Below are 14,140 nucleotides of genomic sequence, written 5' to 3' on the forward strand. Positions count from 1 at the left end.
AAGAGCAACTGGCCACCTGGATAGCTTTGGGATGGCCTCCCAGTGAAGCCACCAAGTCCCAAGGGGCTATTCTGTGTCCCATGTACTACTTTAAGCCCCATGGTCAGGTCATAGGAAAGTAGGGCTGGAAGGGACCTCAACAAGGTCATCTAGTCCAGCCTCCTGTTCAAGGCAGGATCCTCCTTCACCAAACCAATCCAGCCAGGCATCTGTCTAATATGGTCATGAAAATTTCCAAGGATGAAGATTGCACCATGTCTCTAGGTAGCCTGTTCCAGTGCCTGACCACCCTCATAGTTAGAAAGTTGCTCCTAATCCCCATCCCAGATTTCCTCTGCTGCAGCTTGAGTCTGTTGTTCCTAGTCCTGTCCCCTACAGCCACAGGGAAGAAGATTCATCTCCCATGTAAAAGCCCATACAAACATGCAGTAGGCTGTGTTCACACTATGGAGTGGAAGGGACATTTGCATAGGTAGTGAAGTGGCTGAAGCTGAGGTGACTGCTGCTGGGTAGCTCAGGAAAAAGCCAAAAGATTCATGGCAGTGAAGAGCCAGTGACCTCCAGCCCACGCAGGATTTTTCTGAGTTGGTGTCAGCAGGGTGGGGAGGCAGATATGCCAGTCGTAGGTGCTGAAGTGGAATCAAAGACCTCTACTTAGCCACATAACAGGTGCACACTGGGCAGTAGCAGACTCCTGCTATATTGCCATCCCAGCATACCTGGAAGCACAGAATCAGAGAGAAGTCGGTCTGGAAAGGACCTCCAGAGGTCATCTAGTCCAACCCCTCTGCTTAAGGCAGGATCATCCGTATCCAAACCATCCTATACAAATCCATAATATAAGCTCAAATATGAACCAGCAGCATACCTATAGTTTGGGGAACTCCCTTCTTGAAAGCACGGCGGCAGAAAGAGATCTTGGAGTCATTATTGACCCCAAGATGAACGTGGGCCGACAATGCGAAAACACGGTCAGGAAAGCTAACCATACCTTGTCGTGCATCCACAGATGCATCTCGAGCAGGTCCAAGGAGGTGATCCTCCCCCTCTATGCGGCACTGGTCAGGCCGCAGCTGGAGTACTGCGTCCAGTTCTGGGCGTTGCACTTCAGGAGGGATGTGGACAGCATGGACAGGGTCCAGAGGAGGCCACTCACATGATCAGGGGGCAGCAGGGCAGGCCCAACGAGGAGAGGCTACGGGACCTGAACCTGTTCAGCCTCCACAAGAGAAGGCTGAGAGGGGATCTGGTGGCCATCTATAAACCTTGACACAACACAAGATGTACCATCTTAACCTGCCACAGGTAAAGCAGGGAGACCACAGCAGCCAACATCCTGATTCTAAAATAGGGTGTTAATATGTCCTTGAGAGATCCCAGGCAGAGGGCCACAACCCCTACTACAGAGGAAAGCAAAACCACCCATAGTCCATACCAACCTAACCATTGGGTAAAATTCCTTAAGCTACCCACCTCAAGCTACCCAGCATCCTGACTTGGCTGGGAGAGCCCCAGCTTGAAAAAAAAATAGTGTCCCAGAGCCTTGAAAGAATTTTTAAAAAAAGCAGGATTCAGGATCTTGCGCTGGTTTAAATTTTTTGTCCAGGAAAAAAGGCATGCTGCCTAAGATGGTGCCTAGTGGCACTGTGCTGAGACACCACAATCAAACTTTGCAAGCTGTCTCTCGAACTGGGAGCTGTAAGGACTGCCTCAGGGTGGCAAACTCAGAGCAAGTTAGTGACACAGAAGTCTCTCGTGCTGCCATTGCACGTCCTGTTGTGGTTCTTGTAATCTGGGTAGCTTTAACCTAGACACAGGCCATCTCTGCAGAAAACACAGAAGTTCACTCCTGACACTGGAGTGCGGTATGTGGTTATGACTCTACCACCTCAGAGCCTTTCATCCCTCTACAGTTTTTCATCCTGCATGTTTCTCCAAATGCTACCAGGGTCAGTCTAGGTCCAGCCCAGGTAGGGGCACAGCCACCACTCTAGGCTAAATTGGAGAGATAAGTATTAAGAGATAAAGTAGAGCAAGGAGTGTGAGCGGTAGAGAGTGGTGCTCCCAACTATCAGAATTGAGCCCACAGATATAAGATTTTGGGTTGCTTTTTGCACTGCTTGAAAGCTGACACCTCCAACAGCACCTCGCTGGTGTATTGGTTCACCAAGGACTCGGAGGAAAGAATGACACATACTGAGCCACTGATCCCATTTCCATCTGGCAGCACCTAGTTGCCCTCTTTTCCTGGATCCTAACCAGACCAGGCCACATTTATGATATACAACCTGTGGGCTCCCAAGCCTGGGTGGGCATGGCAGAAGGCCATTTCACTGGAAAAGCTAAGGAGGTCATGCAAAACCGCGGCAGTGCCCAGGGAAGCGTGAAGCTGTGTAATGACTCGGAGGATGCAATGTCTGCCGTCTGGCCCTCATTCACCAGGCTAAATGCAAAAGTCAAGCCCAACTTGGCAGCATTGTGAGAGCTCGCTGACCTGATTAGATAGCTCTGAGGAGGGGTGAGGCCATCGCTTTGTCTCCCCGGCTGGTCTCCATGCTAGAAACATGCCTCATTAACCCCTGGCTTTGTCTTCCCCACACGGGGCTCCTTTGTGCCTTAAGTCACTTGAAGTAGAGGAAAGGCCCGTCCATCATGTTTGCCCTGACACCCAAAGAATGGAATCTCACTTCTCCCTTCATTAACGAGCCTTGCTTTCTGCTTCCCCCATCAACAAGTACAACATCACCACAGCAACGGCCATTGAAAAGACCCTGCAGAGGCAGCCAGAGCCACTTCACTCAGAAGAGATAAGCCAATGCTCGCACAATTCACTCCCTTTCTCTGTCTCCCTCAACACTTTTCTTTCCTTCCTTTCCTTGGTTTAATGCTAAGGGTGGTTTAACCCTCTCCATGACTACTTTCATCCCTTTTGAGGTCACAACATGGCCTATTGCCGCAGGAGACTGAGACGGGACAACCCACCAGGCTAACCCGTTTGTCATAAGGAAGCTACTGGAAAACACTGCACCATCTCATTATGCCGCATCTCCACTGAGCTATCCTTTCCCCAGACTAATTACTAGCTGCCTGTACAGGGAGAAACTTTAATTCTTCCCTCACTCAGGGCCCATTACAGGGAATTATTTGAGCAGGAAGTGATACCCAGCCAATTCAGCAAACCACTGAATATGCACAATATTAAGGGTATGCAATGTTTTTCCAAAGACAGGCCAATTGCTAAACTGGGCCCTGAATAAGCCCCCTTCTTCCTCCTCTGCACTTCTGCCTGGGATTTTTTTGTTGTCTTTGCTATTAAGTGAGATTAACTTGTATGTAGATCATGCTTTCCTCAAACCCAGATTCCCCTCAACTGCATGGATGCACTGACCCAGGGGTCACTCAGAATTGCTGAGACAGCAGAGTTGGGGTTTCAAAGCAGAAAATCCTACTACTTGATTTTAAATAGAATAGCTATCAGCTGCTTGCAGTATAAACCCTGTGACACACAGTGGGACATTTTGGAGTCTCCCCAGCACACGGCAGTAGGACATATTTCAGGCTAGCCAGACTGTTGTAATATTTTATATGCAGTTAGCAACATATGAAAAAGTCACTGGAGCTGCCTGGATTTGCAAAATCTTGTCTAAGTCTACCCCAACTGTGCAGGTGATCTAATAAAAAGTATTACATACAACATTTCATGCCTCCATCATAATTCCTGGACCATCATGGCTACATCACTCCAACACTACCAAAAGTCACTAATACTTTCTGTCACCTATTTTTTCTGGTGACTAACGTGAAACACTTTTTAGGGATATGCTTTCTAGAGGCCAAGTGCTCAGTGTCTCCTCCCAGCCCCTCCATGAAAAATCAAGTCTCTTTAAGGGATTTCAGGTTAGCTATTCTTCTTTGTTATGGCTTTGATTCCTGCTATTGGGTGGGAAATCCTCATTCTCCATTTGCAATCCACTGAATTCTCTGGTCAAATGCTCAGATCTCTCTTCTTTTTCCCTATCAGTCTTCTGCCAGTTGGGGTAAAAAACTGAGTTGCTCAAAATGGCCAGACATTTTAAAATCCTTGGCCTTAGGCACATGCACGACGCAGAAATTTCCCCACAACCAACTAATAACAAAATTGGGACTTTTGGATGGCTATCTATGTGATACAGGATCGTAAGAGCTATAAAGTTTTACACAATTTTTTTCCTTGCCAAGCTGACAAATTTTGGCTCCAGCAACTGAGATCTTGACACAGGATCCTGCAATGATGAAAAAGCAGAGTCTCAGCTCAGGGAACATGGCCACACTGAGGCAATAAGGCATACGAGTCTAGTAAAACCTACAAAATCTAGTGTCCAGAGAAAATGATTTCCCTTGGGGTTGGGAAAGTGAACACAGCTGGGATACAAACATCCCCACGTAGAGACTTGAAAACCAGTAAAGGTTTAACGATATCCCTCCACTTTCAGATACTGCATCAACCTGTAGAGAAATAATTTTCTACTGTTATTTCATGTCTAGTTACATATAGGCATGGGTTTAAATACACAGACTCTCAGCTGATACCAAATGACATCTTTCCCCTGGTACCAGAGCATGCTAATTCTCACCAGCAGAAGATCTGGCTCAAAGTTATTTGTGTGTGTGTGTCTGCCCTTGTGTCCTTCCTGTGAGCACAAGTCAGGTATAGTAAGTACACCAAATGTTCTCTGATTGGTCTGAGCAACATCTGAGCAATGAACAGGGTTAATAGAATTACATGTAATGCCATGATTGGCTTCCGCGGGCCTCCACATTCATTTTGCAGGCATCTGACTTTAATTTAATCCCAAACTCTAATTCCATTAGTGTTATTACAATTATATACTTAACTACACTAAGTTAGGAGCAATAAAATAAGACCTAACCACCAGCACTGCAGTGGGGAAGCGAGTAACTGGTAATGACTGCAGAATAAACAGGAAGGCTGTGGAGCACTAAGGAGAAGCAATCAGACTAGACGTACAGCAGGCCGGGATTCAAGGGCATTGATACTGCTCCAAAGCTAGGCATCCTGCAGATCAGGATAAGGACCTATTTTCCCAGCTGGCTCAGGGCTTTTCCTTCTTGGGACTGAGGTGAGTTGGCAGAACTACTGCCAATGTGCCATTTGAATGATTGATGTGCTGGAATAAGCCTAAGATCTAGGTGCCTTAGCTGTATTCCTACCTCTGCCACTGCCTGGCTGTATGAGCTTAGGCAGAAGGCAGGATAGAGATGCAACTTATAACAGGCCAACTAAATCAGAGATGCATAAGCTTTTGTGAGCACGAGTTTACTTCATCACATACTTTTAAAGCAGCTCATGAAGTGAGTTCAAGCTCACAAAACTTATGCACCCCTGTGTTAGTCTAGAAAGTGCATCTCTACCCTGCCTTCTATCTGACTTCAGACTAACACTGCTAAGTACCTCTCTCTGTATGATCTTAGGCAGATCAGTTCACTTCCCCATGCCTCAGTTTCCCCATCTCTACAACAGGGGTGACAATCCAGGCCTCCTTTGGAAAGCATGCTGGGGTCTATTAGTAACAAGCACTGGAAGAGAGCTAGGTAATAGTATCATCATTAGCTCCCCAGCCCAGAGCAAATAGATATCTAGGCTGTAGCAACCCTTCTCCAAAACAAAGCTGCCAAGAAACACAAAGAAAAGCAGGGCTGGAAGGGAAATCATGTAGTCATCTACTTCAACCCTCTGCTCAAGGCAGGATCATCCCTCTCTAAACCATCCTTGTCAAGTGTTTGTCTAACCCAGGATTTAGCAACCTATGACTCATGGACCAGATCTAGCCCACAGAACCAAGGATGGTTTAGATCTGGGCCAAGGATGCTGGGGTTCAGCTACAGGCATCCTCCCAGGAGAAGCAGTGGCTGCAGGTGGTCCCAGTGCCCACATACTAGGCCAGGGGCGGGCAATTATTTCGGGTGGAGGGACGTTTACTGAGTTTTGGCAAGCGATCGAGGGCCGCATGACAGGCAGCTGGGGGCAGATAAATATTAATTTTCTAAATTTTTTAGGGGCCCCGTGGGCCGGACAGAATGGCCTGGTGGGCCACATTTGGCTCCCAGCCTGCATTTTGCCCACCTCTGTACTAGGCTCACCTGCCTCTGACCTGAGGTGGGTCACTATGGCCTGTAGCCTGAAAAGGTTGCCCACTAGGGCTGTGCGAAACAGCACCGTTTCGTTTCGACTGCTGTTTCACCATTTCAAAGGATGGCATTTTGTTTTGTCATTTTGGTTTTTTTCGAAGCACTGTTTCATTTTGTTTCATCAAAATTATTTCATTGTTTCGATGCTTTTCAACATTTTGCCCATAGGGTATAATGGGGAATCACAAAAATGCCTGTAACTTTGTCAATTCGTGCCTGATTCAGATGAAACTTGCAGGGACAGTAGCCCCTTCTGAGGGCATGAAGCCTACCAAATCACAAGGATATAGGTACAGAGGTTTCAGGGAAACTGCACCTCGAGGTGCTGACAAGCAAAATTTGTGTCACTTGCCGGCAGCAGCAGCCTCCTTTCATCTCACGTGCAGAACTGGGGGCTCGCACCCCAAGGAGGGTTGTAGGGTTGTGCCAGACTCCTCCTGGGGGTCCAGGCCCCCAGATCTGTGCTGGATGGCAGGAGGCTGCCGCTGCCACCTGGGACTGGCACTGGGCACAACCCACACCCAGTGCCAAGAAGACTGGTGCTGCCCCTGGCCCCCAGGCAGCAGCAGCAGCTTCCTGTCATCCTGCATGCAGAGCTGGGGGCCAGCACCTGTAGGAGGGGTCCAGCAGTGCTGGGAGGGCAGGTCTGCGGGGCTGGCAGAGTTGCTCGGCACGCAGCCCTGGCTCTCCCCCGCCTCCCGGCTCCAGCCTGCTTCCAAACACTTCAAAACTTTTGAAACATTTTGAGTGCCCTCATTTTGTTTCAAAACCTTTTGTTTGGTTTGTTTTCACTGTTTCAAGCTCAAAATGTGTTGAAACAGTTTTGAAATGAAACACTTGTTGAAATTTTGCACAGCCCTATTGCCTACCACTGGTCTAACCAACACTTAAAAGCTTCCAGGGATGGGGACTCCATAGCCTCTCTCAATGATCTTCAGTTATGCAAGTCCAGTACCTGCCTTGACAGCAACTAGTGTGAGAGGCTTCAGAGGAAGGTATAAAACTCAATACAATGGTCTGCTTCATTTGCAATGCTAGACCATGGCTAGAATTACCTCCCTATGATCAACTTCTGTTCTAAATCATGAAGATTTATAACTCCTGTACATAGGCTTGAAAGGTCCTGATTCCTGATAGTTCTGCCCCTTGAGAAGTCATTCCCCAACTGTGTACTGGGATCATTTTGACTTGGTAGCATTAGCATTAACCCTCATCTTTGAAAAGTGTCAGTGATCCAAGTATCACCTCTCCCACCCCCACTATTCAGCTCCCTTCTGAAATCACACCTTCATGGCCAGCATCTTCTGCATCCGTTTCTACTGTCACCTTCTCCTCCCAGGTTGGAGAGTAGGTAGGCTCTGCGGAGGCATGAGTCACTCCCTGGGCTTCCTTTTTGTTCTGTGCTTGGTATTTGGTTTTACTAGGAGGGGAGGAAAAAAAAATCACTCAAAATCAGGAGTCACATGTATCTAAAGTAGCACAAACCTCACCAAGGGCTGAAGAAGATGGAATGCCATTTCCACTCATGACTGAGTCAGAGACACTAGTCACACGAGGTACTAGTCATCAGAAAGGATCCCAAAGCATAGTATTGACTCTGGACCCAATTCATGCCTCCATTCAGTGGATGAATTTAGCAGGGTTTATTCATAAGGTTCTTTTCCTCAGCCAGCAAAATGCAGACAGTTCCAAGGTAAAGGACAGCAGCAATTTAAAGGTGCACAATAACACTGGCCTTGCTGTAGGAATACTAGTAAAATATTCTCCAAACGAAACTACAGGAGGAATCTAAAATAATAGGGAATGCAATTGTCACCCAAGGAAAGTTACTAGCAGGCCCTCTTCTTGCACTGATGCCACCTGGATAGGAACCATAAAAGCCAGAGTAGATGACCCATCCCAAGGTCCCTGCCAACCCTAATTTTCTATGATTCAGATCTTGGTAATAAATCTCATCTAAGGGACTCTAACTCAAATAGCCTCCACCCCGGCCCAGGCTGGTACCCCAGTACTGATGCAAAGCAAGAGTGCTGCCTACTGAACCAACAGACCATTTCCCACTGGTCTTCTACTACTGTCACCCTGGCTTTGCTTTCCAAATAGGGTGTAGTGACAGAGGCATTTCATGGCAGATCGCTACATACCATCCACACCTAAAGAAGTTGCAACAGATCTGTCTCGCATTGAGTTTGAGGGAAGCAAGAAGTCACAAACCACAGAGCTGCCAATTCAAACCCGAACTCTGTTGCTGGGGAATTTTGCCTTCAGTCTCACTGGGCACTATTCAGGGTCTGGATCACTGGGGGCAGGATATGTTGGCTGACCTGGTCCTGGTCCTGAAGCACTAATATAGTAAAAACATTTGACCTATGGCTGGGCACCTCTATTCAGCTTTCCCAATGCTCCTGGGAGCATCACGCAAGTGCACCCTGCTGACCTACTCACCCCTCCATGGCACCAATAGGAAGTCACACTGAGGGCATCATCTGAGTCTTCTCTTGAGATCTGTCTCCAAGGGGCAGTGGCTTCACAAATTCATTTCCAGGATTGGCACATAGCGTGCAGAAGGAGGTGGGTAGAGCATGAGTCTCAGCATGCCTCATGGGTGCATGATGGATCTGGTACAGATATGCCCTCTACAGAGCATACAGTGGAGTTCTGTACAATAAAAACCTTCAGAGATGCTTGAAATCACATATTTCATGGAGAAAAAATGTGCTCAGCAAAGTGCTTGTGACAAATAAAGCTCTTGGAAGGGACTGTTTTCTGAGCACAGCCGCACTCTAATAACTTCCCTTTCCCATTTGAGCATAACAGGATTGTTGAAATACCAGAGAAAGGGATTTGCTATGCCCAAGACCTAAACAAGGTCAGGACTGAAGCAGTCAGCAGAGGCACGGAAGATCATTGTCAGCATCAGGTTTGATGCAGTTAGATTTCCGTTCTAGCAGGTCATTAAGTGTGTGGGTATCAGAGATGAATCCATAACATTTAATTGATTACATTAATTTATAGACTTTTTGCTCCATAAAAAGAGCTGGAGAACAACAATTTTATCTTAGGATAGAGGTAAATTTAGTTCATAGTCCTTTCCCTTTTTTTAATGCAATGGGGGGTGGGGGGAACATTTTTGGTAGGCAATGCCACAAATTAGCCACACACCGTCCTATGTAGAAGAGCCAGTGACTTAGTTTAATTTCACATCATCTATATGTTTCAGCATGAGAAGGATCAAAAAGAGCATTAGTCATGCTCCTTTTTTGCTTCCAGCCGCTCTCACACTCCCCTGCCTCCATCCACCAGCAAAGATGCAAGGATCAACACCTAATCCTTGTTAAGGATGTTCCTGCCCAGTCTATCCCTAATCGTGATTACTATTAGGACTGAGTGATTAGCACCTAGAGGCACTGGCAGTGGACCAGGACTTCAGGGTGCTAGGCTCTGCACAACTACAACTTTGTATTGGTATTCTCATACTTTTGCTGATACAGGCTAGGAGAGGTTCACAGGCTGCCAACCACATTGTATGATATGACTTCCTCCTCTGCTCATGTCTGCACAATGGAGCTGTACTGGGTTTGCATAATACCTCACAGGCAATGGTAATCCCTGCTAAATTGCTAACATTTAGCCACGAGACCTGAGGTACCCTGGAATGACAAACATAGACTCCTTTCTGACTACGATCCCCCTAAGCCTCCTTAATGAGAGCAGTGAAGCAAACACATTTCAATGTCCCCTTTATTCCCCTCTTGGCTCCAGCTCCATCTCTCACAAGGGCCCACTCAGATAATCCCTTCATATTGCTAGCTGGGCAAGGCCCCTTTGGGTCAGCACCAAAGGTGTCACATGTCCAGAGATCACTGTGCTGCCCCATCAATCCTCCCCAGCAAACAGCTTAGGGCTACTTGTCTTTTCTTCAGCCCTGGGGCAGGGCAGAGGTCTAAGCAACTTCTGTTCGCCAAAATGAAAGGGTCATGCCTGAACTACAGGCTCCTGGCTGGTGCTTTTCTGTCACTCAGAATCAGTTCCTAGCTGAGGATCAAAGTAAGGAGGCTTCACCTGTAGAAGAAAGGTCAACACAAGCAAGAGCTGCTGGCAAAGCTTAATCTACCAGATGCCTCGTGTTGTACCAGATCACGCTCATGAAAGCACTAAAATGACCAATATGCAGCAATGGGATGGTCCAAGATTTGAACAAGCCGTGTGAGATCCTCAGAGAAATGAGTGCAGCAGTTCTCAGTTTAATTTGTCCACACTTGGCTCAGATGAATGGAGTTATATTAAGTTAACAATAGATACTGATACTGTAGCAAGGATGAGGATATGTAACAGGGAACTGCCAGAGCTGAAGTGACTGGATAAGTAAAGAGTTATACCAAGATTCAGGTAAGAGAGGAAGAATGACTGGGGTGCAGTCTTCAGCCTTCCTCAGGTTCAGGGAACCTGCTCTGTCACAGACCACCCATATGACCTTGGGTAAGTCACTTAATTCTTCTCCACCTCAGTTCCCCACCTTTACAATGGGGATAATACCACTTCCCTACCTCCCAAGACTGTTGTGAGGTCCCCTAATAGTATAAGGGAGCCACATAGAGTATCTGATAGATACATTATGCCTAATTGTAGTTGATGCTCCTGGTACCTCCACTTCACTATCATTAAAATTTACCTTAATGACAACAACAATTTAAAAACAAAGCTCGCAGGCACTATGTAATCTGGGGAACTACCGTTTGCAAAAGGGTTGGTCAAGAAATACTGTTAGTGCACAGATCTCACCTTCTTTCCCCCAAGTGGAACAGCAAAAGGCCAGTTCCCAACTGGAACAAGCACAAGTAAATGTACAGTAGGGAATAACCCTGCATTGGCTGCGAGCAGGTGGACTAAAATGGGCCAAATTTTTCCCACACATAGATTGTAGGGTTCTGTACCCAGAAATACACCTGCCCCTGGGAGTCAACTCCCATTTATGGCTGCTTAGAATTATTTGTGGTCAAACATTTTTGTTTTAGGGCTTCCTTTTTTTTTTTTGGAAGGAAAGTTGCATTTTCAGCTATATTTTTTGTGGAAAGGATCTCTTGTCTTGCAATATTTTAGAAGCATCATTGTAAAGCTGACCTTTTTTACACTGATCCCCCAAACCGGGTAGCATTACATTGAAAATATGTCTGTTCCAGTTTTGGGACCAAACACAAATAAATAAATAAATTCACCTCAGAAAAGGTTAATGAAAGCAAAAAGTTTTCCAAGCACTGTCCACTCTGCTTCATTTTTACTCTAGAAATCTGGAGGTTAAATAAGTTTAAATCCCAAAATACCAAGTAAGAAGAGAATGCTTCTTGCTAAGCAGTCCAAAGGTTTTCATCAACATCTCATGTGTCCCAAAAGATGCACCCCACGCACAAAGTTTTGAGTCAGATCTAAAAACCATCAAAGCCTCTCAGGTGGTGAAATCCTCAGTCTTGGTCCCAGCCTACTTCTATTCCTCAGGAGCAGTTATTGAGCTAGTCAGCTCAAAGAGTCTGGAGATCAGCCAACATGTTGAGCATCATGGATTGTTTCCAAGAAATGAGTGACTTTCCTAGGCTTAGGCAGCATGCTTGAAAGGTCAATAAAGAAACATGATCTATGGCTTGGGACCAACCACCTTTTAACAGCAATAATGAGTCTGACTCTGCTTTGACTTGTACCATTGTAATTCCAGGATTCTGCCAATTTACAGCAACGAGGGCAATCAGCAAATCAGGCCCAATGTTGTAGTCTATGCCATACATTTAACACTGTGGTAGGGCCCCATAACTATGACATCTAAGCACCTGACAGTTCCCCATGCATTTATAGTCACAACTCGCTTCTGTGTCTCAGAGGGGCTGGGGCAAATCCACCAAGGGTGTGTTGGTACAACCAGACCCTCTCTTCTGCCACCGTTGCTGCTGTCCCCAGAAAAGCCCAGCAACCTGAACAACTGTTCACTGCACTTGAAGCCCTGGGACTTGCTGGAGACACAGCCACCCACCACTGCCACTGTCCCACTTGGCCAGAGCATGGGGGCAGCTGCAGAACTATGCATGTCCTGCTCTAACTGTGGGCTGCAGAGAGCAGCAAGGGGTGCTAGGCTAAGTAGGGGCGGAGGCAGCAGGTGGGTTTCCTCTTCCAGCATCTGCTCCTTGCCACTGCCCATCATCCCTCGCAGTCCAGGAGCAGGCACTGGAAGGAGGACCCTGCCCCCTGCCACCACTGTCCCTGGCTAAGGCAGTCATGAGGGGAGCCAGAGAGCTGCTTCTGCCTTGCTCCAGCCATGGCTGTAGGGAACAACTGTGTGGAGAGCTAGGCTTGGTGAGAACAGCAGCAGCAATGCACAAGGTCCTCCTTCCAGTGTCTGCTCCTGTGGCCAGTGGGGGACATGGGGATGGGATGAGGAAATACATGTTGAAAGAAGGAACCTGCACAACCACCCTGCTTGCACAGGGCAAGAGCAGCTCTGGGTCTCCATCCATGCCTGGATCAGCCGGGGACAGGGGAAGCTGGCAGGTCTTCCCCCCTTCCTATGCCTGCTCCCTGTCTGGATCCCCAGTGCCTTCTGCCAGCCCAGGGGCTCCAGCCACATCTCGCCCTTATCTGAGATATAATGCGTCACGTTTCCCCCAGTTTACAGGAAGCAAAATTGAGGCACACAGAAACTTAGGGCCACTGAGCCACCAACTGGCTGGAACAGGACCTGGTCCTTACTTCTTATTTAAGCATCTAACTCCCAGCAATTCCAATGGGAGTTGGGTGCCTACATGCCATTGAGGATCTGGACCTTAGCGACAGGATTACACACATAACCTGTGGCAGAGGAAGAAATTACACTGGAGACCCCTACGACCCAAGCTAGTGTCTTAATGCTTCTTGCCATTATGCAGCATCTTCTTTGTCTTTCTGTATCAGACTTGCCTACTTCCTCATTTAAACTAGTCAAGCATTTACAACTCCCTCATTGCCATAATCTCAAAGCCCTTCCCTGACACGGTTGTTATGCATATTGCTGTAACAATGATATCCTTTTTATCCTAAAGGCTACTTTACACTCTGGAGGCCAATTATCCTGATGCATCAGTGAGAGGGCAGGCCGATATCTGACGGTGGAGGGAGAAAGAAGGTTAAATGGTAATGACTCTCCAAGTTAAATTTTAAGAGCACATAAATAGTAACCGGTTGGAGCCATTGCAATCAAGTTTTGAGCATTTACAGGAAACTGCGTTGTGCAATTATCCATTTATACTGTTTATCTTCATGAGGGACAGCTTCTCACACATCATAATGGCATCAGCATCATCAGAACAGTTCTATTAATCCTTCCTTCTCTCTCTTTTAAAAGCATATGCAGAGACTTCAGGTACCGGTTACAATCTGAAAGTGAGCTCCTGGTGGTCAAAAAAATTCAACTGCAGCATTCAAACTACTGGGCACATATGGCATGAAATGTATTTGCTGGATTCAGCTCCTTCTGCTGGTAGGAACATCCAGCAAAGAAACAAGGTGGTGGCAATGGATGCTACTGACAGCTCTGCTCAAGGGAGGCAGGGAAAGGAGATTGTTCCCATCTGGCTGCATAGGTGGATTAATGCATGGGCCAGCTGGGCCCCTGCCTTGGCATGGACAAAACTGGTGGTTGGACCAGGTGTATACAATGTTGGGCTACGTCTGCTGGCAGGTGCCATTTGCAGGGCACCGCTGCAGCTGGACTCAGCTGCAGCAGAATGAGGGGCCACCCCCAGAGCTCAGTCCGTGCCGCATGTGCCTGGCGGGCAGCAGCTTGGCACCCCCGGTGCTAGCTCCAGTGTAGACCTGCAGGTGGGGGTGGCCACAGCTGCTGCCCTAGGCCTGGGGGGTGATACATCCTGCTCCAGCCACTGCTCCTGCTGCAGGGAGGCCCAGTGCCTCAATTAATCTTAATCCTCCCCCC

General features: G+C 47.3%; 1 protein-coding gene across 1 annotated transcript in view; it reads right to left on the reverse strand.

Annotated features, from left to right (window-relative positions):
• The window catches only part of CCDC33 (coiled-coil domain containing 33), a 213,635-nt gene that overhangs the window by 129,072 nt on the left and 70,423 nt on the right, over positions 1 to 14,140 (reverse strand). Inside the window, exon 5 of the mRNA XM_090029238.1 lies at positions 7,476 to 7,609. Within this exon, the coding sequence (XP_089885364.1) occupies positions 7,476 to 7,609 (134 nt within the window). The remainder of the gene's footprint in view (positions 1 to 7,475; positions 7,610 to 14,140) is intronic.

This window comes from Crocodylus siamensis, chromosome 15 (assembly GCF_052110815.1).
Source record: "Crocodylus siamensis isolate JL-2025a chromosome 15, ASM5211081v1, whole genome shotgun sequence".
Classification (NCBI taxonomy): Eukaryota; Metazoa; Chordata; order Crocodylia; family Crocodylidae; genus Crocodylus; species Crocodylus siamensis.